General features: G+C 39.5%; 1 protein-coding gene across 1 annotated transcript; it reads right to left on the reverse strand.

Annotated features, from left to right (window-relative positions):
- Nucleotides 1-67: 67 nt before the first annotated feature.
- On the reverse strand, nucleotides 68-25,543 carry LOC139744313 (polycomb protein eed-like). Its single transcript, XM_071654760.1, has 11 exons — nucleotides 25,382-25,543; nucleotides 15,060-15,251; nucleotides 14,281-14,439; nucleotides 13,082-13,207; nucleotides 12,454-12,535; nucleotides 11,528-11,619; nucleotides 10,939-11,072; nucleotides 10,165-10,270; nucleotides 8,514-8,672; nucleotides 7,029-7,102; nucleotides 68-692 (listed from the first exon to the last, which is right to left on the reverse strand). The coding sequence occupies exons 1-11, from the start codon at nucleotides 25,535-25,537 to the stop codon at nucleotides 566-568; spliced, it is 1,407 nt and encodes a 468-aa protein (XP_071510861.1). The 5' UTR covers nucleotides 25,538-25,543; the 3' UTR covers nucleotides 68-565.
- Nucleotides 25,544-26,622: the final 1,079 nt, after the last annotated feature.

Genomic DNA, 26,622 nt, shown 5'->3' on the forward strand with positions numbered 1-26,622 from the left:
TTCATAGATAATGTATCAGAGAAGCATTGAAGTTTTCATGTGACCAATATAACCACTGTAACAACTGATGAATGGACATATGTGAGAAACATTTAAAAATCTGGGATCTTTTTTGCATTATATTTTCCTGTAGAAAGGTGTATGAGTTGTACTCTTTACATTTTCTTGGCACATGTCTGAAGTGTTTTGTTAAAATGCACTTCAAAGTTTTGCTACTTGATTGAAAGCGAGTTAGCAAAAAACAAGATTTCTTGTAACAGTCCCCAAGAAACACGAAAGGTTGACTCTTGCACAATAATGTCAAAGAAAAACTGACATACAAGGTCAAGATACCTTACCTTTGCCTCAATCTACCTTAAAATATAAATACTGGTGTTGCTTCCTTTTCCCCATTGAGGTGCATGACATACTAATTCATATATGGAATGCACAAACTGTGAGATGTCAGTTCTCTTTGTCACTCCAAGATGCGTGAAAAGTCTGTTGTTACGGATACAGATGAGGATTTTTTTTTCCTCACAGGATTTCTTGGTCTATGAACGTCGGCAACCACTCCTTCAGCACTTCACTTGATGCGATCCCATCTCCAGATGGTCCCATCATCACACACGGCAAGGAGGATGCTCCCGTCATGGTTGAGGGCGGTCTGACGAATGGCGGCCACGCATTTCGGATGGGTGAAAGTGGCACACCTGCAGAACAGTCGGAATTGAATTTAGATTTTAATTTGACTACAAATCTAAGCGTAAGGAACAAATGAGCACACTTTGGTTTCATTTACCTGGCCTTCATTGATGCAGAGCATACCTATGCATCAAGCCAGTGCACTCCCATTATAAGGAACATAGTTAAAACAAAATTTCGTAAAAATTCAGGTCCCAATATTTAGGCTATAACAACATTTCAATATAACAAATAACTGCCAGTTCTGAGGACTTTGTTTCAACAGGAGCAGCCTGTAACAAAGCATGCAATGGTAACTGCCTCTGACTAAAATGTATATATGTATACTGGTATTCTATTTACTAAACAACATAAAAACAACAATGGAATTCATATTTGAATCTCATTTGTCACCACTTTTGGTGAAATGTCTGATTATTGGGTACCTCATAGTCATTTGAAGCAAGATGATGACACCTAAGAATATACTTGACCATAGCATTAGACAGTTCATGGAAAGTCACATGCATAGGACAATCACATAGTGTGCATTGGGAAAGAGAGTGTGGCGTGGGCCTTCCTTTCTGACAGAGTGTTTGTGATGAGCAACATCATCTGTCATCATTCATCAAACTTTTGATTTGTATCTTTAGGACTATACTCCATCTTTCTTTCTCTGCTCTGCCATGGACATCACTGCCTGTTGGCGATCACTGATGCCGTAAGCCTCCTCCAGCTCCCTCTGCCATTGCACGAGTGCAGCAGTGTGGCTGCTCTTTCCCCAGTTATCCTAGTATAGCCATTGTGGAAAAGATTCTCTATCTTTCATATGAATACGAAATGGCCTTTCAAACAAAATACATTGTACTCCCTGTACAGTGGACTCCTGTTTTAACGAAGTACTCAGGACTTTTATTTATTTATTTATTTATTTATTTATTTATTTATTTCTAATCTTTTGTCAGGGTAGTCCATTCACCAATAAATAGTGGTCTTCCATGGAGCCCTGAATAATATTGATGAACATATGTACATTAAATAGCAAAACGTATATACAGAAGATGACATAATACAGTGTAGATACATACCAGCATACTGTACATTGCAAAGTAACATAAAAAGTACATGCCACAGCAAGAGTTCACCAGAATGCCGAAATAACAATTAAAAGCGCTATTATACAGGAATGATAAAGCCCAGAATGAATTTCGTGTGTTACTTACAAATAGCAACTTTGCTTAAACAATCTCTTAAATGAATATATGGAAGAAGCTGATCTAATTGAATGATCTAGCCTGTTCCATTCAAGTACAGAGGATACGATTGGGCTGCACTTGTGACAATCAGAGCGAAATCTTGGCACACATAGATTTCCACTGTCTATTAGCCTTGTATGATGTTCATGTACATCACTAGGCTTAACTAAGTGCACCTGAAGGTACGAAGGTGCTAAGTTATGGACGCATTTATATATCATCATAACGCGGCTGAAATCAAAACGTTTGTCTAGTGTCATCCATTTAAGACTTTTGAATAAATCAGCCGACGGTGTGTCATATGTTTTGTCCAAAATTATTCTTGCTGCCCTCTTTTGAATTTTTTCTAGCTTAGTTGTATGGTATTGAAATCTGTTTGACCAAACAACAGAACAGTAATCAAATTGTGGTAACACTAGACTATTATAAAGTAATTTTAGGGATTGTTGGGGCAAAAAGGCCTTCGCTCTCTTCATCATGCAGACACTTTTTTGGGTACGTTTACATACATTTTCGATTTGTTTAGACCATTTCAGTTCTTCATCTATTAAAACACCTAAACATTTAGTGAACTGAACTCTTTTAATCCGACTACCATCTAATGAAATACTGAAATTTTCAATTTTCCCGAGATTAGCACGGGAGCCGATAATCATGACAGAAGTTTTGTCAGTGTTAAGGACGAGCCGATTTTTCTTAATCCACCCCATTACTTTATTTAGTGCAACAGTTATCTTTTCTTCTAAAACTGTTGCGTCATTAGCACTGACAGTGAGGGTCGTATCGTCAGCGTACATATCTATAACACCTTCTGAAGTACACTCGGGTAGACTGTTGACATATATTGAAAATAAAAGGGGACCAAGAATTGACCCTTGAGGTACACCCAATTTAATAGTTGAAGGGTGGGACTTGGCTCCTTTGAATTGCGTCACTTGCTGTCTGTCACTTAAATAGGATTTAAACCAATCTACAGTCGTCTTACTACACCCTATACACTTTAATTTATGTAAAAGTAGGTCATGATCTACAGTGTCAAATGCCTTCCGAAGATCTATGAAGGCAACTCCAGAAATTTGATTATTATCTATATTCAAAGACCACTGATTCACAAGTTTTGCAAGAGCAGTTGATGTGGAATGAAATGGTCTAAAACCAGATTGATTAGGGTGTAGTAAATCATTCGCATTCATGAATTCGCTCAGTTGTTGATGTACGGCCCTTTCGATAATTTTACTCACTGTTGGTAAGATTGAGATGGGGCGGTAGTTATTCAACGAAGAAATATCTCCCGCTTTAAATATCGGTACTACCCGAGCCTTTTTCCATTCACGTGGAACAACTCCCGTAGACAGGGATTTGTTGATAATATCGCAAAGAGATTCTGCAATAACATTCTTTGTCATCTTTAAAAGTTTGCAGCCGATGTGATCTTCTCCGGTTGCTTTATCTATGCCAAGAAGCTCGATCTGTCTCAATACAAAATCTCTCGTTATCATACTTAAATTAAATTGAGAATGAGATGGAACAAAGCCTTTGTCCTCATCAAATATCATTTGCGAAGTATTCCTCTGCAGGTCTTTTGTAATTTTAGTAGCATTAGATATGAAAAAATTGTTGAATGCTTCAGCAATACTTGCGTTGTCCGATACTTCTGCATCATCAACCTTTATGGTATTGGGAGAAATGGGTGATGATTTAGGCGTAAGTTCCCTCAAGCTCTTCCACATTTTCTTACTGTTGTTACGATTTTGTAAAATTTGGTCAGTGTTATACTGTTTTTTCTTATTCTCATGAGATGAGTAACTTTGTTTTTTAGATATTTATAGGTATTCCAAAGATCATCACTATTGTTAGATTTAGCAGCTTTGAGAACTTTATCACGTTCCGTCATGAGCTTAACAATCTCATCAGATATCCATGGACATGCATGTTTTCTTATCCGCTTTTTGCGCAAAGGTATGTGCTTGTTGATAACATCATTGAAAAGAGTCAACCACATATCCCACGCATCATCAACGTCGTCTATATCTTTTATGACCTGCCACGGAGCGCTTCTCAAATCACTATAAAATTCCTCCTCATTAAGATTTTTGAATGAGCGAAATTCCGCACATTCAGATTTTTTATGGATCTTTGCACTGAAGTCCCGAATAGCATATACCAAATAATGATCGCTAATGCTAGTCTCAAATATTCCCCAATGCTAGTCTCAAATATTCCCCATTCACTGTAAAGTTCTTTGTCTGATACAAATATCAAATCAATTAAAGTAGAAGCAGTATTTGTAACTCTTGTGGCAGTATCAATTAACTGACTTAGTCCGTACATATTGGTATAAAACATAACTTTTTCGGCATTCACATCATATTGGTGTGGCATATAATTACAATTGAAATCACCTAATATAATACAACTCATATGTTCCGAGAGAGCACAGTCCAAAGTCCTGTCTAATTCGTCAAAGAAATCGACGTGAGAATTCGGAGGTCTGTAAAATTCCCCTACAAGGATGGAAGGCTTATTTGGATAATGCAATTCAAACCAAAGGCATTCTAAAGTAGATGAATTCAAATCGTCTCTTATTTTATAGTTGAATCTTTTGGAAATATATACAGCCACACCGCCACCATGTCTTGTACGGTCTCTACGTAATAGGACATAATCATCGATATGCAATTCAGAATCATCAATCATGGAATCACAAAATGTCTCATTCAAACCAATGACATCAAGTGATGTATGTCTCAGAAGTAATCTAAGTTCATCAATTTTAGAAATTAAACTACGAATATTCAAATGGGCAAATTTTAGACCCCTCTTTCTGAGCGGAGGAATTGAACCATTCATCAAATTATTGATTTTACTTTTGATTAGTTCATGTGGTCGCTCCTGAAGAGAATTTTGTGCTTCGCCAGTGTTAACATTATCATTGCAATTCAAATTTTCGGTACAAACTTTCAAGGCACTGTTAGAAATTGGTTGTGATTTTGACTTCAATAAACGAGAACCCGCACAGTGTTCACCAAAGTTAGAGCGGGAGGTTAACAGCATGTTGCCGTCACGAGACGTAGGTGCTCGTGCCAACCCTGTTGAGCTTTTGTCAGTGGAAGCCACGGGTGGGTGGGGGTCGATTTCAGCCGCCCTCGAGGTGGAATCATCCTGAAATTCGGTGTTGAGGATCCCACCACTTCAGCATACGATCTCTGTTGAGAAGATGCAGTGGGTTGCTCTCTGGGTCGCCTGATGAAATTTCGCATATTCGAAGCAAGAACAGCTTGCCCAGCCTTGTTGATGTGAACCCCATCTCGCCCAAGATGCCTGTCACCGATGCTGCTGTTGTCAATGAAACCCCAGCTCCGTTCACGGGCAGCGGTATGCAGACGCTCATTCACCCCATCGACGAGGCGCCTCTGATGAGCTGATTCCCATCTACGATGCACGATACTAGATAAGGCAACTTCACATCCTTCATTTGAAATCCCGTCTGCTAAGGCTATGATGTCATCTGCGGTGGATGTACTTCCATTGCCATGCGAGGGGTGCGAAACGTTGTTTGACCCGATATGTAGAATGACGTCTCCTTTCGCCTTTACACCCTCGGTAACCTTCTTAGCGGAGATATCTGCCACCTTCGCACCCGGGTGTGGATGGCAGAACACTTTGCGTCTTCGACTCAGAAGACGGCCGTCGATGTGCTTTATCATAGAGTCCCCTACGATGACAACATCTGGTAACTCAGTGACATGGCGTTGTCTATTGTCTTCCGGGCACTCACTTACCTGGCCGCTATTTGGTATTGACGCCGAGGTAGCAGCCTCAGGAAGCACAGAAACATCCAAGCGTCTTTGGCGATGACTTTCTCGGTACTGCTTTTGTTGTTCGCTTGTCGACAATTCGTCAGAAGACTTACCAGCATTCGTGTTTCCAAGGATGACTTCAGGTCGCTTAGATAGATAGCGGAGATGGTGCCTTTCACGATACTCTTTGATTTGGTCGCTTGTTGACATCACAGGAGAAGGCCCAGGTAGATCGCCGTGCTCATCCGCGAGGACATCGAATGGATTCTGTGTCGGGATGGTGTAGGTAGTTTTGTCCGTTTTGTGTCCCTCATCATGGCCAGGGAGACGCACTTTGGAAACGGTTCCCACTATTCCGTGGAGATTTAATTTCTCCTCTACCAGCTCCTCATTATTAACTCTTGCGATAGCTTCGAGTTTGTTGATTCTTATGGAGAGTTCGCTAACGGCTGATAGTACTTGGCTAAAAAGCTCGTAAAGATCACTGTTGTCCGTATTTGTCTCCTTGTCAATTTGACTGCCATTGCTGACATTTGTTTGACGGAAATCTACGTTTACTTCATTGTCTATTGAACTTTGCAGCCTTTTCACTAAAGTGTCTTTCACACCGTTTTTGTTAAGACCGCGTTTCTGGAGTTCCGCTTTAAGTTCCTTTACGCGGAGGGATTTTATATCAACAATGACCATTGTGACGTCATAATAGTCCAGTTCAGAAGGCTTAGCAATACCGCGTAGAGCTGACACAAATCACTTGCGCACACAAAATTTGCGCATACTCGTGCTCACAGTCATGCGTAGTATCCAAGGTGAAAATATGCGCAAAGTGTTTATATACCGCGCTCACGCTCAGAAAATAAACAAAGTCAAGTGAAGAAATTGACCAAAATATTTGGATAAAATGGCCAAAATCTAAAAAATGTCCTATAGTTAAGAAAAATCAATAACGTAGTTCTCACCACCGTCCTTTTGCCGTCAGAATGGTATAATAACGTCCTGTGAATCTGCTATTTGACTGGAAAAAAGTGCACTTATCCGGGAGCTCATGAAAACACGTCCTTCCGATACGAAGACCAGATACCAGGACTGGCAGTTTCCTTTCGTTATGTTGAAATTTCATTATAACCGAACAAATGAACAATAAAGAACATAGAGCTAATGATGTTGGAGCCTAAATTTTTACTTCGTTGTAACCGGAATTTCATTATAACCGTGTTTGTTATAACAGGAGTGCACTGTACATTGTACTCCCTGTACCAAACAGCATGCATCTAAAAAGCAATTTAGTGTTTTAACATCATCAAAGTCTTACTTAGCCTTTGCTGGGTCCTCCACCTCCAAGTCCCAGACAAAGATCTTGCCAATTTGGTTGCCGAGAGCCAGGATCTGGTGATGCACGAGAGAGAAAGGAAGAGCAGTGATGTCAACATGATATGTGACGTCTACATTCATCATTATAGCACAATGCCAAAAGCTATCACAGTTGATGTCCATCGGACGAAAGGGTCTGGTTTTACTGCCTGTGAAATTGTCCGGAATGGACATCATTTGTTGACACGACAGTTCTGAGGTCAAGGGTATGTTGTCTGTCCAGCTTCTAGCGCTATGATCATACTGAAAGACTCTGATAATCTCCTCCTTGTCTGTCAAAGTAGCTGATAGTGGGCGGCTGACATTTCTGAAAAGACATTCTGAGCATAATCTCCCTTCCAGCGACTGCACTGCACATCTAGCCACACAATCACACAATCAATTTAGGTTATGTCCCTGTCTGATATAGCAACTGGGCTAATTATCATGACTGACTTTAACCCGTTGAGGATGGCTTGATTTTGCTACAACACGCATTTCCCATAGACACCTGCCCGAGTATGCTCGGGACTTGTCCTCAATGGGTTAAATTAGAAGTGGTACATCTTACGCTGAAGTGCTGAATTTCAGCTCCAATTGACTTCTCTTAACCCTAACTAGGCCGGGGGGGGGGGGGGCCTCCGAGGCCCCCCCTCGCCGCGACGTTTCATGACTTTTTTCTTTCGAGTCTCCCGCATCTTTTGACACCAAATTTGCGATGCCCGGGCACGCGGTTCCGAAGTTGCGCATAAATATGTACGTGCATGTCAGACCAAAAATTGCTCAAAAACGTGAATTCGTGTACAATTTCAATGCAAACTGTGCTTACAGGCAAAATTTCATAAAAGCATTATTTTGATGTTTTATTGATTAAAATCAATTAGTAACATATTTTCTTGTTCGGAACAATGTCGCGGACAAATTTCATCGGAAAAACAATGAAAAACATAAAGTTGAAAAAAACAACAAAATACATAAAGAAATTCAAAAAAACAATAAAATACTTTAGAAATTTTTTCTGATAGCACAATTTTTTTCTTTTACATTTGCTAAGGACACTAAAAAGAATATTTACACAAAAAATGTGCCTGTTTTGAGCTTTATTTAGTGATTTATACAAAATTGTCTGATTTCATGCATCATTATGCATAAATTAGCATAATTTAGCGTAAATTATAATCTTTTTTAAAATTAATTTCATGGTACTTTAGATTATGTCATAGGCAATGTGTGTGCCAATTTTCGTCACGATCGCGCGGTCAACAGCCGAGATCTGGAAGGGGGGCCTGGGAGGCCCCCCCGCTCTATCATCTACCTAAATAGCCCGGCCTAGTTAGGGTTAATCTTTTCCAGAGCCTCCCCTCCCCCTAACATCGTAATGATCTGCCAATGAGGCTATTGATTTCACATGAACTCAGACTCGGCCGTCCCATTTCAAGACGCTCACCCTTTGTCGGTAGTCCATACTGAAGCGCATGAACCAGATGTCGCACTGGGTGTAGTCAAAGCGATGGAGAACGGTGACCTGTGACATGGACGGCTTGATGGCGTCTAGTGCGTCATGGATGAGACCTGGCTTCCAGCACACGATGCAATTCTCACAGGACTGGACAGAATGGACAGAAGTGGGACAGACGAATGGTATTCATGCGATACACAATCCTCCTACACTGTACTCATACTCAATCACGCTCCTAAATCTTGTGAGCTATCTATGAAGCAAACTGCATAACTGAATCACATTTGTTCTTTGCACTTCTGTCTGAGACTTCTACATGGTTCATAAAATTTCGTAGAACATGGGGATCTATGTAACATCCACACTCAGTCATTTGGTGCAATGTTTTCAAATCCATTGTCAGCTATCATCAAATGTTGATAAAGAAACTGTCACACAATGGTAATAAAAAAAAAACAACTAGAAATGTCGCTATGATGGCGACTGGTATGCCTCCGCCTTAATGCATGGTTCTCCTAATAGATCTACACTGTATAGTACAATGTCTTGACAATGTGTGATGAGTTTCACATAATTGGCAAAATAGTAAAATGACAGGGTTGTCACAAATGTGTTAAATGTTCACTTTCCATGAACAAGGTTTAATAGGATGGATGGCTATGCTGCCTAAGAGCACAGGTATTTGGGGATTTGAGGATTTTTACTTCACTTTTGACCCTTTTTTTATAAGTCTATGCATTGATTAAACTTTCAAGGTATGGAGAAAAAGTGTAATTTCACTATCAAATAGTAAAATTTTTGCATTTTAACTTGGCCTTTGACCCTGGAATTTTGACCCTATGACCCTAGAATTCCCAAGAGAATCACTGTCAGGTAGAACATGCATAGATATATGTACTAAGTTTCATGATGATACCTTGAGTCACTTTCGAGATATGGACCAAGAAATGAAATTTAGCATTTTCACTTGACCTTTGGGCAAGAAACTTCCAAGAGAATCCCTATTGGGTTATACATGTATATATATCAAGTTTCAAGCAAAATCTGGCAAGTATTGCATTTAAATATGAGCGAAAAAGTGAAATTATGAGGAGTTGACCTTGTCCTTTGACCCATGACCTTTGACCCATGACCCCCACATTCCCTAGATAATCACTGCTAGTCAGTACATGCATTTACACTAATTTCCATGAAGATAGCTTGAACCATTTCCAAGATATGGAGAAAAAAGTGAACTCTTAACATTTTCACTTGACCTCTGACCTTTGACCTCATGACTTGAAACTCTCTGGAGAATCTTTATTTGGCATTACATGTATACACCAAGTTTCCAGAAAAAAACCTCCTGGCATTGCATAGATATGGGGGAAATAGTGATATTTTGAGCATTTGACCATGACCTTTTGACCTTTGACCTTGAGCATGTGCCCCCAAAAGTTGATAGGCACAACTTCGTCCACTCATGTATATACATACCAAGTCTCATTAGGATACCTCAAATGGTTTTTTAGTTATGCTGTCCACAAAATTCATTACGGATGGACGGACAACCCGAAAACATAATGCCTCCGGCGACACTTCGTGGCGGAGGCATAAAAAAAACCCCAAACAAACAAACAAAAAAACACAATCAACTCACTTTGGACAGGACAAAATCTCCCAGCCATCTGACACAGTCCACATAGTTCCTGTGGATGTCACGGGTGGTGAAGTCCGGGGTGTTGACATAGAGTGACTTGAAAGGTCTGACAGTGGCCAATGTACGGAGGAAGGAGAAATTCACCAGTTTTATCAACGCTGCGAAGCAAATTTCTACATTCATTGAGTACCAACAATTGTCACTGTCACAAAGTCACAATTTGGGTTCATACAAGCAAAGAAATCTCCTTAACAACAATCTCACAGAGTCCACTGACATTAACATTCTTTTTGGCCTTACTTGGACAAAGCACAAAAGAAATCAAACCAAAGAGATGGATTATAACCTGAGTTTATATTTTTTCTTTATGAACAAATTTCCTTTCTTACAAAACTACCTTCTTTTGCTCTCAGCATTGCTCCACATGCAAGATACCCTCATATTGACTGAACACACCCTCATTTGTATTTTATATCTTTATAGTAATGATATTGAGAACAATAAAAATACTGCTACTACTTCTACCACTTATCTGATGTTATAGCAATCATATCAGGACCTGCTGTTTCCTTCATGGCTGTGTAAATTCTTTGCCAATGTAAGAAACATTTCACACCTTGGATGGGAAAAAAATAGCATTCTGGCTGTGCCATTAATACAAAAACAAAACCAGGATCTCACTTGCAGAGTGCCTCTATCTCTTCAATTCACAGTCTATTCATAATAATGTCTGTCGGCATAAAACACACTAGACGCCTAAAAACATGAACTCACTTGTTTGTCTTGGAAGCAACGTAAGCATAGGAGGCTTGAATGGCACTTTGTATATTGTCCTTAGAGAAATTCCACACCTTGAGTGAGTGGTCCATGCCACAAGAGGCTATCCGCTTTCCTTCAATGTCAAAGTCCTGTTCGGGGAGATGTTAACAAGAAATTCTGTGTATCCCCACCTACTACCACCACAAACTTGTTCACACTCGAGAAGCTAGTACATGCTTTTGTAATACATGTATATGCCGATTTCATCAGAGTTGTGTGCAAACAAAGAAAAAAGTAAACATTGGACTCTCCAAAACAGACATCAATTGTGGAAAATAGAAAGACAATGTTAACATAAAAGCATACATTAAAACTGTACTGCACCATCATGCTTACAGGTCAAATCAGTCACATAATTGTTTGTTGTTGTTTTTGAACAGTCACAAAATAATACAGGCAAAATACTGAATAGTTGTATGACATTGTAAAAAATTTTCTTTCATCTATGTCGAGACCATCAAGGTGCCATACACCATCTTTATCTTTGGTACATCACCAGTACTCCTACCAAGACAAGTGGCTGATGTGACTACTTGTTACTTACCGCTGACAGCACCTCATCTCTGTGACCTTCGACCCCACCAAAGATGGCCACTAGCGTGTCAGTCTTAAGGTTCCACAGTCGGACCGAGTGGTCTGAGTGGCAGGAGATAATAAGTGAAAGTTATCAGTACTGTTAATCATCACAACAGTGGTTAGAGAAGTTATAGTGACATCAATGGTAGCAAAGTAGAAGCAGTAGTAGTAGTAGTAGTAGTAGTAGTAGTAGTAGTAGTAGTAGTAGTAGTAGTAGTTGTAGTTGTAGTTGTAGTTGTAGTTGTAGTTGTAGTTGTAGTTGTAGTTGTAGTTGTAGTTGTAGTTGTAGTTGTAGTTGTAGTTGTAGTTGTAGTTGTAGTTGTAGTTGTAGTTGTAGTTGTAGTAGTAGTAGTAGTAGTAGTAGTAGTAGTAGTAGTAGTAGTAGTAGTAGTAGTAGTAGTAGTAGTAGAGGAAGTGGCTGTTGTGATAATAGTATGTGTACGATTAGCAGTACAGTTGACTCCCATTGTAACGAAGTCCTCAGGACTGGCAGTTTTCTTTCATTATATTGAAATTTTATCGTAACTGAACATATTAATAACAAAAAATAAAGAGCTGATAATGTTTGGGGCATGAATCTTTACTTCATTGTAACCAAAATTTCATTATAACCGTGGTAATTATAATGGGAGTGCACTGTAGTAGAAGAAGCAGTAGTAATAGTGCAACATGTAGTGGAATTAGCAGAGAAAGTAGTTGTGGTGGTAGTGTTAAGGTTAATTGCAGTACCAGAATTGGCTATTGCAGTAGTTGCAGTTGTAGCAGTAGCAGAACTTGAGTAAAATATCTACTTATGTTTGAAGGATTTGCACATGAAAAATATGAATTTCACTTTCCTTCCAAACCCTTATTTCAAAACATAATCACGGAAACACACACTCAAAAAATACTCACCTTTACTCACAGACAAGAGAAGGTTGCAGTCATGTGGATGAACCTTTAATTCATTGACTGCGTTGCCATGGGCGATGTAATGCTGAAATTGAAGAGAAATGTTAAATACAGTAACAATGTTGATATTGTTCAACACAATTATGATACTCCTGTGCATCTGAGGCTGAAGTGATGGATATTTATAGCTTAAAAGTAGATTGTTGCCTGGGCCACAAAAGTGGGCTACACAGAAATATACTGCTGGTACCATGGTAAGTATTCTCTTTCATCTCATTGATTTTCTTGATGACCTGTTATAGGTGTAACATGTTTTTTTTTTTCATTCTATTCTCATTTTAATGATCTCTCTGTCAAGTGAATACAAAGGATATGTTCTGACACACCTTCCAAGGGTGAGAAAGTCAATTGTTCTTACGACTGAAACAAGCAAAATCATAACTTGTGAGCGACAAAGGATTTTGTATGCAGTCATGTGATCAGAATGACCACTCTTGGGTGGCATAACATATCAACTTACATTAAACTTGTCAATACTCCTCATCTTCCACCTGCTATATTGTATATGATCACCAAATTACTGAACACAGTCAAGAAACAGTCCAGGATGAGACTCTCCTTTAAATCTCACCTTGATACACTGAAGTGTGATGGGGCTCAGAATGCGGATGACACCCCTTGAGCCAGCCACTGCCAACAGAGGGAGCCCCGTTGTTTCTTCGTACGTCCAGGCACAGGTGTAGAAGTTCTCATCAGACTTTGATGCCATTCATAGTCAAGGGAATCCTTAAGGTAAGGGCTGGAAGGGAAGCAACTATGGTCTCTGTCTTTCACATGATCACATCCACATTCATTGCTAAGTAGAAATCCAATTCTTACAGTTGTAGATTATTTCGACAAGACAGAATATGATTATATATTGAAGTTGACTCAAGAGAACTGAAAATATATTGTATCACATGTTACAGAGAGATGCATTTATGGTTGCACCAAAGTCTTTTTGATGCCTGGCGTGACCTTATTTAATCCATTGCCCCAAAGATACTGCAATCTCCTTTGAGTTATTCCACAGCATAAATGTACCAACACACAGTTCCCCGAGCAAAGAGTAGAAACATTATTGCGGGACTGTGATATCATCCGTATACAGACAACTTAAGGTTAGAGTGTTTATTTGTTTTTCAATCTGGCAAGATGGCTGGGTAGCACATATACAGATGTCCTAGCTAGTCTTCCATGGGTCCAGAACAATGTACTTGGGGTGGACCACATCACTGGGTTATGCGGTGACACATTTGCACCTGCAAGAATTGCTCCAGTCTCATTTTCTCCAATGACTAAGGGTCAGGGTTAGGGTAGTGATAGGGCTTTAGGTTTAGTTTGATGTCAGGATTAGGATTAGGGTTAGGGTTAGGTTTAGGTTTGTGTTTGTGGGTAGACTTTATGTTTGGCTTAGCATGCAGATATTTCATGGGAGCAATTGTAAAGGAGCAAATGTCATAGAACTAGGTTATTCCACTGCTCTTTGCAATGAATAAATAAAGCGGGATCTCTTACATGCATGAGTTTTGACTCTTTCACACCACCTCCATTTTACGTCCTATCCTATCGTCTACTAGAGGGGATGGCATAATAAGACACAACATTGCTCAGCAAGACTCACTGGGCTTCAGAAGTATCATAGACTGTAGAAGCAATAGCCAGGCACACTCCCTGCCCAAAATATTAACCTGTTCCATACAGAACCTGCTGGCCTGTGCATTAAGTCTATGGGGCTTCAAAATTCAGTATGGAACGGGCTAACAAGCAAAGGGTTAGTAAAAAGGATACGTCTGCATCTAGGTAGCTCTGGAGCAGCTTGATTTTCCCATCATCCTGAAGCTCATAGATGGAAACTCGGTTACTGCCTACAGCAGAAAACACTATGGGGTCACTGTCCTTTCTGCAGGGGTTAAAGGTCACACCAAAAATGGGCTGACCATGGTCCTCCTAGGTAAGATACCGGAACAAAAAGAAAATAGAAAGCTGCATCGAATATATTACAACAGGGAGATATTTCAATATCTTGAGTATCTCTACGATCTATTTAGTAACAAAGAGCTCAATAACCCACTATATTGCAAGCCCTGCCAAGGAGAACAAAATGCTGATTCATGTGGCTGGTATACACAGTACCACATTTGAAACAATGTTTACATCAAATTCTGGATTGTTTGGAAGTGCAACCTGTTCTGAGATTTTTCTCTGAATTCCTTAAAAGCTGAAACATGAACAGAACATCCTTTGAAAGAATTTGGTTAAATGGAAAGACAAATTATATTCCTTTCACAAGAATTAAATATCTTGGAAATTGTGATAATTTTTTTTTTTCATGATAAAATTTACATCATAGACTACAGAAATGCATTTCTTTTTAAAAACAGTTATAATATCAAGACATACCAGCACATGCTTATTGACAGGGAAAACGGTTAACAAGTGCTTTTTTTTAACCTTTTCGAAAACTACGAAAGTGAGGTTTGTTCAGAAATCTGTAAAAAAAAAATAGACTTGAGATCATGCAAGCTTTTGCTCTCATTACAAAGTTTGATGTTTAAGAGCTCTCTTACCTTTACATAGCAACTACACTTGTACTGCAGTTTGCACTTTTTGACCTTCCACTTCCCCCGACCCCAGCGTTTGGACACTAGTGATGACCCTTGACCTGTGTTAGTCACACTTGTGGGTGTCTCCGAACGAGAGTTGGTGCTGTCCAGGGACTGGGTCGTGGTCTCACTCTTGGAGTCATCAATATCCATCAGCTGACAGCACAAAGGAAAATGGCAGATATTGAATTGTATCATGACAAGACATTTCAGACTGTAAAACTTCCTTTGACTGCAGCTACACACATAAACATTTCAAACTGCTTTGCATTGTTCCAATAGCCACTGTAAAGTAAACTTAAAGTTGCCATTGCTAAAATTACATCACTATAAAACAACATCTGACAATCCAAGATTGTGTGACTCAAAGGATGATGCAAGTATACATTACAATGCAAACATGTGTTGGGTCAAAATACATAGATTGACAAATCATTGATACATTTCAGCATAGATCTATATGACACTTGACTGACTATTGAAAAATTATATGCAGGGACATCGGAAGACAGTCCCCGAGTCTGATGTAATTTATAAAGCCACAGGCAGGGTCTACTGTTCAAGCATACAACACAAAGTCAATACTAGATATTCATACAACTAAATGCTGTTTAAAAAAAACCCCAAAACCCCTGTAAATTTACACATTTGCAAATATTGATTGTCCATCTGGAAAGGAATTTTATCTCTTTTACCCACTCTGGCAAATAATTTAGACTAATTAATGTAGAATGTAGAAAGTGTCTGTGATCTTATTTACTATAACATCAATAAAATTGTAGTGACATAATTTATTTGGTATTTTGTACCTTCCGTCTAACATGCTACATTTACTTACATTAGGGCCTACTGAACTTCTTTAGCGACAGTGTTGCACTACTGTTGGTGCTCGCTCAGTTCAGCTGTCTAGTGTAATTTACTGTGTAACAGTTAACCTGCTGTAGCCAGTGTAGGCCTGTCACAACATTCAATGACCCAATGTGAGTCATGTGACATAAACTCTATGTGATTAAGCAGCAGCTGCAGCATTGTTAAATTCAGTATGATCTTGAGCACGAGATCCAGGTTTGAGTCTTTGATATAGTCTTCTTACTCTTTTTACACATCTAGCTAGTCTAGAGCTAGACTCAGTTCTACTTCTAACGTTTTTGAGTTTCATCAAAAGCAGGCAATGTGACCAATCAGGAGTATCTCCCTTGAAATCAGGAAATGGCATCACCTACTCTGATAGTCCAACGAAGGCAGACATACTCAATCACCAGTTCACCTCCACCTTTACCAGTGAAGAGCCCACAAACAACATCAAAAACCTTGGGAAGCCATGTCCACCAATGAGCAAGATCACCATCAACCCTGCCGGTGTCTACAAGCTTTTGTCTGAACTACACAAAACACACAAAGCATCAGGTCCTGATAAGATACCAACCAGACTCCTGAAAGTGTTGGCTCTGGAGCTCACTCCAGCCTTCACACTTCTGTACCAAACATCCCTAGATCAAGGAAAAATCCCAGATGACTGGAAAGAAGCAGACCTCACGCCAATCTACAAAAAGGGTGATAGAAACAAAGCGGAAAACTACCGTCCTATCTCACTAACGTCGGTCTCATGTAAAATTCTCGAGCACATTATACACAGTGCTATCATGAATCATCTGGAAGACAACAACATTCTCTCTGATGCCCAGTATGGCTTTCGCAAACGTCGCTCATGTGAGTCTCAGCTCATTCTTGCCATTCAGGACTTCGCCAAAGGCACTGATGACAAAGAACAACATGATGTCATTCTACTTGACTTATCAAAAGCCTTTGATAAGGTGCCCCATGCCAGACTCCTTCACAAGTTGCATCATTATGCCATCAGTGACAACACCCACAAATGGATCACCGACTTCCTTCACAACCGGAGCCAACAAGTAATCCTTGAAGGGTCAACATCGGGTGCTGCCAAGGTCACCTCTGGTGTCCCTCAGGGTAGTGTGTTAGGCCCGCTCCTCTTTCTCTTGTTCATTAATAACCTACCTGAGTATGTCTCGCTCGGTTGCACCGTCAGGCTCTTTGCTGATGACTGCATGCTTTATCGAAGAATCAACTCAGAGGCCGACTCAAAACACCTGCAAGAGGATCTGGACGCCCTGCAAAAATGGGAGAGTGACTGGCTTATGGAATTCAACCCCCTCAAGTGCCAAGTCCTCACCATCACAAACAAGAGGAAACCTGTCCAGTGGTCCTACAACATCCATGGCCAGATCCTGGCAAAAGCAGAAACAGCAAAATATCTCGGAATCCATCTCAAGTACAACATGAACTGGACTCCCCACATAAAAGCTGTCACCAAGAAAGCAAGTAGCATCAGTGCATTCTTGCAACGAAACATCAGACCTTGCCCTCAAAAAACCAAAATGTTGTGCTACTTGGCATTAGTTTGTCCCATCCTGGAATATGCCAGCACAGTTTGGGACCCCCATACCCAGGAAAATATCAAGAGGCTGGAAATGGTTCAACGTCGATATGCCCGCTTTGTCGTAGGAGACTACCACAGGACAAGCAGCGTGACAACAATGTTGCACCAACTCCAGTGGCCATCTCTTCAAGAACGCCGAGCTCAGCTCAAGATGATGGTGATGTACCATAGTATCGCATCCTCAATCACCTCACAGACATCCCTCATACCAATCTACTTCCGGTAACAACATCAAACCGTGGACACTCTCAACAGCTTCAAACCCTACCAGATATAATTCTTTCCTGACTCCATAAGGCTGTGGAACTCTCTGCCAGAAGCCCTCATCAAATGTACCTCTGCTGACAGTGTCAGGCAGGAGGTACAGAAACTCCAGCTCCGACAGAAGGGGAATGCTGTTTTTTAGCTGCACTTTGTGACTTAGTTATCATGTAGTTATTTTATACGGCACTGTACATACACCACACCAGACCCGCCGGAAAGAGTTCCTTATGTCCCCCCCCCCCACTAGTTTGCGCAAAATGGATAGATTGCTATTTTTTTTTACTAATAATGGACTAAATAACGGTTATGCCATTTATGGGAAAACATCCCATAACCTTTATTTAGAGTAAAATATCCCGTTTGCGGCAGTTTAAGCATTGTTAACTCTTTATGTGCCATGGTGGAAACCCCCTGTGTGCCACGTTATTCTGAGACACAAAGGTATTTATGCTTTGAGAAAGAATTCTGTTTTTCCAATGTGTATAACTTCTACAAATTTCTGTAAAGATGGGCATAATAGTAGGCAAAGATAAAGAAGAATGTCAAGCTTTGTTTCGATATAAATTGTATGGCGAATCTATTTTCAATTTTTCTTTTGAATGACCAGTTGCTACATTACTGTAAAGGCATGACTTTTGCACATAAAACCGTGACAGAAACTTAGAATGTACGAGCAAATCTAGTCAGGAACACCGCTTGATAGTCTATCACCACATAGAATGCAAGCCGTATATGAGAGGAACAAAAGCACGAGAAATGCTTTCATTGTGCCACAGGATTAGCAGTGATTAGCGATTTATCGATCGGTTTTGGCGGCTTTGTCTGTTCAGCAGAATATGCGAAGTTGGCATGCCGTCGACTGAGTCGGACGTGCGAACGTGGCACATAAAGAGTTAAGGGTTTTTCCAACTTGCAAACAAATCAGGCAAATTATTTTCAACCATTTCATATATCATAGACAAGATTATTCATTAACGCAATTGTTTTCATAAAAGAAATTTACCATTGACAAACGCAGTTTTCATGATTTACCAGGGCAAAACCTGGCACAATTTTCGCCGATAAGGGCGATATGCGACGTAGTAGTTCTGCTTGCAGCACAATGTACAATCCCTATGCAATACGCGCGTGCTCCGCGATCTTTAGCTGAACACCTTCACATGTCTCGTGAACATTGCGTAAGCGCCAATTCCCATTGTGAAAGCACGTGAAAATAGCTGGCGCACATGCATTGGCCGCAAACAAGATCGCAATTCTGGCAGTGTTGTTGATGTCTTTCTCGTGTTTTTCTGATTTTTTTTTTTTTTTTAACATCCACTTTCCGAAAAAAAAAAAATGGCGGCCCACATCGGCTCGCGAAAATTCTATTTTATGTGAGGATATGTTTTCAAAATCCATGAACATCCGGAAAACGACAAAAAAGTTTCTTGGACCATTTTTTCTTAATTGTTATGTTAAGAAGTAGAGTAACTGCATCAGTAAGCGGCCGTGCAGCCGTTCGCAGCAGGTACAACATACATGGTAATATACCGCTAAACACAGCATTGCACTGTTAACACCTCTCCGTTATGCTCTCCTGATGAGAGCAAAGAACACACCAACTGTGAAGGGGGTGACAACGAGACAAGGAAACATCGTTTGCAAGATGGGAGACAATGACTTTGTGACGCTCAGATCACCTGATGACTTGTTTGACATTGGGTGTGATGATGTCAAGTATGACGACTTCAAGCTTCGAATCTTGTAACTGTTTACTAGTGAAATGCCGTTTAGTTTTCACTATGCACCATACTATCTATGGATGACAATCATATACCCAATATTGTTTCATATAATATAGACCCTAATCTTTTTGACAGCAGTTTTCAGGACAAATTACATGATTCTTTTAGCATATGTCACGTAAATATACGATCACTTCCTAAAAATATCAGTAATCTTAGCTTACTTTTTGAATATACGTTGAATTTCAAATTTGATATCATTGCACTGTCAGAAGTTTGGAATGTTTCCGATACAGATATTTTCTCTTTAAATGGTTATAGTCTTGAAGCCAAATGCCGAGATAGTGGATTAAGGGGAGGTGGTGTGGGAGCTTACATTAATTCTACACTGAAATATAACCTGTTGAATCATAGAGTTATGTTTGCAGAAAGTTTATGGATAGAAATTAACATAGAGTGCAAAATTGTAGTGGACATTATCTATCGTAAACCAAATACAGATCTGGACCAATTCCAGAATAGCTTGTTGAGTGTTCTTGATAATTTGTCAGTTGACAAGTCGAATGTCATATTAGTTGGTGACTTCAATGTGAATTTAATACCAACAAGTTTAGATGGTAAAGCTGTCGAATTATTGACCTCCCTGGAGAGCATAGGTTTACATCAAATAATCGCATCTCCCACCAGAGTGACTAGGGACAGCTCTACTCTTATTGATCACATATATACCAACATCTCTCAATTCAGAATGCACTCAGGGATCATAGAAACTGATTTAAGCGATCATTTTCCTGTGTTTGTCGTTTTTGAACATTTTTCCAGTGAAAGCAAGAGAAGCCCAACTAAAAGGACTACACGGTCATATAGAAACTATGATGCTGCTTCATTCTGTGAGGATTTGGGCAAAGTAGAATGGAGTAAAGTTTATAGATGTAGTAATGTTAACATTGCTTACTTGACATTTTATCAATTTCTGAAAGACATACGTGACAAGTATGCGCCGATTCAAAATGTTTTTATAGGCAAAAAGAGAAACTCCCCTAGAAAACCATGGGTGACTTCAGCAATCTTAAAATCTATCAACAAACAAGAGACCCGGGGGTCACGCGCTCACCTGAGTATCGCAATTTCACCTTCCATGCATTCTTGCACACTCTTACCTGAGAACATTGGAAACTTAGGTCTGCATATGGATCCCCCCCCCCCCTCAACTCCAGGGAGGGGGGGGGGGGGGCAGGCAGCCCTGGATCTGCAATGAACAAACTTGGAACTAAAGTCATCAATGTACAAACTCATGGTATTAACTTTGCTTTATCATTTCTAGTTCTAGAGTAGAAGATTTTAAATATTCCTTAATGTGGGAGGGGGGATGCCCTAGGGGCCCCCAAAGAGCGACATAGTGCCCATTTGAATGAATTGAGATTCTATCCCCCTAGGGATGCTACCTGCTAAGTTTGGTCAAAATTCATCATGAGGTTTTCAAGAAGATGAGCATGTACAATTCAGGCTCCATTACAACTGTAGGACCTTTCCTCATCCCCTCTCCTGGGTCCCAAGGGGGGGGGGGGGCACCCCTGATTCCGCATACCCCATGAACAAACTTGAAACTACAGTCATCAATGTACTAACTCATAGTATTATCTAAGCCCTATCACTTCTGGTTCTAGTTTTTAAAGATTCCTTAATTTTAGGGGGTTTGGGCCCCCTGGGGGCCCCCCTGGTGGGCCATGGTGCCCATTTGAAGAATTGAGATCCTATCCCCCTAGGGATGCTACCTACCAAGTTTGGTGAAAATCAGATATGGCGATCTCAAAGTGAAGATGAAAATGTACAATTTAGGCCCCATTAGGACCCCTCCCCACCCCCTCCCCTGGGTCCTAAGGGGGGCACCCCTGATTCCCCCATGAACAAACTTGAAACTACAGTCATCAATGTACTAACTCATAGTATTAACTTAGCTCTATCACTTCTGGTTCTAGAGAAGAAGATTTTTAAAGATTCCTTAATTTTAGGGTGTTTGGGCCCCCTGGGACCCCACAGGTGGGCCATGGTGCCCATTTGAACAAATTGAGATCCTATCCCCCTAGGGATGCTACCTGCCAAGTTTGGTGAAAATCGGTCTTGGGGTTCTCAAGAAGAAGATGAAAATGTAAAAAGTTTACGCACGACGGACGACGGACGACGGACGACGCACGACGGATGCCGGACGAAGAGTGATCGCAATAGCTCACTTGAGCCTTCGGCTCAGGTGAGCTAAAAACATAAGTTATGTAAGGCATGCAAGGCACTAAACTTTGAAGGAATTCATACCGCAAAGTACAAAAGATACAGAAATACTCTTGGAACTGTTTTGAAAAATGCAAAGAGAATGTATTACAGTAATTTATTTCATGAGCATAAGAATGATACTAGCAAAACCTGGAAAACCGTCGATGAATTACTAAATGGCGGAAATAGAGGTAAAAAGAATACTGAAGTGGATAAATTGGTAACAAATACTGATGGAGTAGAAAGGATTATCACAACTGAAAAAGATATAGCTGAGACCTTCAATGACTTTTTCGTGAACATTGGCCCAAAGTTAGCAGAAGTGATTCCAGCAGAGAGTGGAAATCATATGGAATATCTCTCATTGAGAGATGAAAAATCATTATTTTGGGCACCAGTTACACCTGGGGAAATCTGCAATTACTTCCAGGCATTGGATAAAAGGAAAGCACATGGTTTTGACAATATACCAATACGTTTGCTAAAGGACTCAGCGCATCTAATTTCTGAGCCACTGGCTTATATCTTCAATTTGTCACTCGAAAATGGAGTTTTCCCAGATGCTCTGAAAATAGCAAAAGTTACTCCAATTTACAAGAAAGGTTCTAGGGAAGAACCATGCAACTACAGACCAATTTCAGTATTGCCAGTAATTGCGAAGATTTTTGAAAAAATTGTCAACAAGCGGTTGGTGGATTTTTTGGACACACACAGTATTTTAAAATACAAAAATCAATATGGTTTCCGTAAAAAATACAGTACTAAGCTCTCTGTAATCAACCTTGTGAATTCACTTCTAACATCTATCAATAAAGGTAAACACACTATTGGTGTATTTATTGATTTCCAAAAGGCCTTCGACACAATAAACCACAAGATCCTCTTAAATAAGCAAGTTGAGTTTTTATGGCATTCGCGGCAAACCTTTACAATGGTTTCAGAGTTATCTTGAAAATTGATCACAAGTAATATGTTACAAGGAAACAGTCAGCAGTCCGAATACCTTGAAGTGTGGTGTACCACAAGGATCAGTTCTCGGGCCAACGCTCTTCTTAATATATACGACCTACCAAATTCAACTTAATTTTTTAATTTTAAACTATTTGCTGACGATTCAAATATATTTCATACATTCAATGTTGGCCAGAGGGAAGTTGACATGGGGATTATCAATCTGCATTTAGGGAAAATTCAAGACTGGTGCAATTCTAATAAAGTGACAATTAATTTGAAAAAAGACAAATTATATGATTATAAAAAGTAAAAAATGGGAAGTTACAGTAAAAGGAACAATGAATCTATCAGATAATGTCATTAGTAGAGTGAATGAGGCATCTTTTGTTGGAATATGTATTGATAGTCATTTGACTTGGAAAAGTCACATATAAGCTGTAAATAAATGTGTAAGACGGAAGGTTGGTATTCTGTTTAAATTACGACACTGTGTCCCCCAACATACACTTATTCTACTTTACAAATCCTTTATCCAATCCAACATAACATATGGAATTGAAGTGTGGGGGAGTACATGCAAATCTTATCTAAACTGCCTTCGTCTTAGTCAGAAAATGGCCATGCGAGCTATCACTTTCAGTCCACTCAGAACACCTTCTGATCCCCTATTTCAAAAACTGAGAGTAATGGATGTATTTGAACAGCATAGACTTTACATCTGTACATTTATATTTGATTTATCAAAGGGAAATATGCCACATGATCTAGTAGAATATTGTCAAAACATCCAACATTCTTATTCAACAAGGGGTAAAAAAGAAGGCTTGCTTTATCTACCAAAATGCAAAACTATGTATGGCCAACTCTCACTTTCTTATATCGGAGTGAAATTGTGGAATGCTTTGCCAAAAAAATTAAGGAGTATTAATACCAGGAAAAATTTCCGAAGTAATTTAGCAAAACACATTAAATCTGTATAGACAATGGTACTACAAATTAATAAAGTTATAACAGTATTTTTAAATGTATTTCAATAGTTCATTACGTAATACATGTTTAAAAGGACCAACACCTACACGTACTAGCACCTGTGCTACCTCTTGGTTCTTTTAGCAACCTCATTGTGTACAACACTGCCATATTGTAGCTCTTTTTTAAGATTAATAGTTTTAGATTACATGATCATTTATAATTTCATATTATAGATTATATTCAATATGTTTTGTTTAGATCGTTTAGAATGTTAAATGTAGTATGTATTAATATTGATGTATAAACATGTATTCAAACTTTCCTGTACATATGTTGTTGTTATAAAATAAAACTCAAACTCAAAAATAAAATAAAACTCAAACATGCACACTACACACACTAGCAATCAACAAAAACCAACCAAAAATATGGGCACGATCTCTGACGAAAGTGAAATTTTCTCACCTAAATGATAACATATCGCATCCAAAATAAAATTTTCGGTACTTCTTAACATAACAATTAAGAAATAATGGTCCAAGAAACTTGATTTTTTTGTCGTTTTCCCCGATGCTCATCATGGATTTTGAAAACATATCCTCACATAAAATAGAACTTTCGCGAGCCGATGTGGGCCGCCATTTTTGTCAGAAAGTGGATGTTACCATCGAAAAAATTCAGAAAAACACGAGAAAGACATCCACAACACCACCAGAATTGCGATCTTGTTTGCGGCCAATGCATGTGCGCCAGCTATTTTCACGTGCTTTCGCAATGGGAATTGGCGCTTACGCAATGTTCGCGAGACATGTGAAGGCGTTCAGCTAAAGATCGCGGAGCACGCGCGTATTGCATAGGGATTGTACATCGTGCCGCAAGCAGAAATACTACGTCGCATATCGCCCTTATCGGCGAAAATTGTGCCGGGTTTTGCCCTGGCAAATCATGAAAACTGCGTTGGTCAATGGTAAATTTCTTTTATGAAAACAATTGCGTTAATAAATAATATTGTCTATGATATATGAAATGGTTGAAAATAATTTGCCTGATTTGTTTACAAGTTGGAAAAACCCGGCCTTAACAATGCTTAAACTGCCGCAAACGGGATATTTTACTCTAGTAGATGGTCTACTGAAATTTTTTTTTGGATGCGATATGTTGTCATTTAGGTGAGAAAATTTCACTTTCGTCAGAGATCGTGCTCATTTCATTCGTTGGTTTTTGTTGATTGGTAGTGTGTTAGTATATGTGTAGTGTGCATATAACAGTGCAATGCTGTGTTTAGCGGTATATACCGAATATGTTGTATCTGCCGCGAACGGCTGCACGGCCGCTTACTGCCGCATGGCCGCAGTTACTCTATGTTAGTAAGGGGGATCGGGGAATAGTGCAGTGGTTCGTTTATTTTGTGCAAGTTGATGGGGGGGGGGGGGGCATAAGGAACTCTTTCCAACCCGCCAAACAGTGCGAAAATACACCAGACGGTGGACTGCACTTACTCGGAAGAAGAAATAACGTTAACGTTCGTGTAAATTTATAACGAGCTAATCTTGCATCGAATTACCACGCTACGCAATTTTAAATATATGGGACTGACTATAAGCGTGCTTCCACTCCACTGGATAAATTTCGAGAATACTCACATTGTTTTCACCGATACTTATTGAAGTGTTGGATTCATCGCTAAGACCCGACGTTCTAGATTTTTTGAAGGGTGGCTTAGGCAATAAGTCGCCATTTTCCGAAGCAACGTCTTCATTCACGTCGCCACCGAAGCCTTTGTTATTCTTTTCCGACATGTTGATTTACTGCTTCATCGCATTTGAGATTGGCGCGCGCCACCATCGCTTCAGCTTGTACAAGAACATACGGACACACGGGAATACGGGGAGGGAGGTGGAAAGAGATCCACTACACCTCCCTGGTACTGGTACAGTACATGGAACTTCATGGAAGTACAAGCTCAGTACCAAAGAGAGTAACCTACGTAGTGGATGTGAACGACCCCGTTCCCTCGCAGATGTTACTATATAGGCCCTAAAGATTCTAGTTTTTGTTGATACACACTTGCAAAAGAAGAGATATAAAGAGAATGAATAAAATTGTACATAAAATATTGATATTAAGGACACGCGGGAAGTCACATTACTAAGATTACTTTCCATCATTATCACGATGGAGATGATACATGTAAGGAAGGAAGGTTGGTTCCTAACAGATTATATTACCCATTTATTTATATTCTGTCATGAGGAGTATTTTGTTCAAATTTAGTTGGACACAGATGTCTAAGTGGGACATTCATGTCTGATCACTTGTGAAATAGAAACAGAAACAAAAAATATCATTTAATTGAGTTTTGATATGGTTAGATCTAGCTTACCAGTTTTATCACTGGATTTCTTGTTCAAGACTTATTTAGCTGACAGAAAACAGTTTGTTTCAATTAAAGATAATAATTCAGTTATAAGAGATGTAAAGTGTGGTGTTCCACAGGGAAGTCTTTTAGGGCAGCTGCTATTCATAATATATATCAATGATTTTTCCTCTGTTTCAGAGGTACTTTCCTTTATACACTATGCTGATGACACCAGTGTTTTTCTTGCCCATAACGATATCGATGTTCTTGTTCAACAAGTTAATACAGAATTGAAAAAAGTGACCAACTGGGTCAGAGCTAACAAGCTGTCATTGAATGTTCAAAAAACAAACTTTTCAGCAATACTGTTGATTCTTTGAATTCAGAAATAGTTCTGGATGATTGTAATTTAGAAAGTGTGTCATATTTCAAATTTCTTGGTATTTTTGTAGATAATAAACTTTCTTGGAAAATACATATTGATCATATTTGCAAAATTATTTTTCGTAATATAGGTGTTATGAA

This window comes from Diadema antillarum, unplaced genomic scaffold (genome assembly GCF_040938485.1).
Source record: "Diadema antillarum isolate AM-2024a unplaced genomic scaffold, OU_Dant_1.0 seq00001157_RagTag, whole genome shotgun sequence".
NCBI classification, from domain to species: Eukaryota; Metazoa; Echinodermata; class Echinoidea; order Diadematoida; family Diadematidae; genus Diadema; species Diadema antillarum.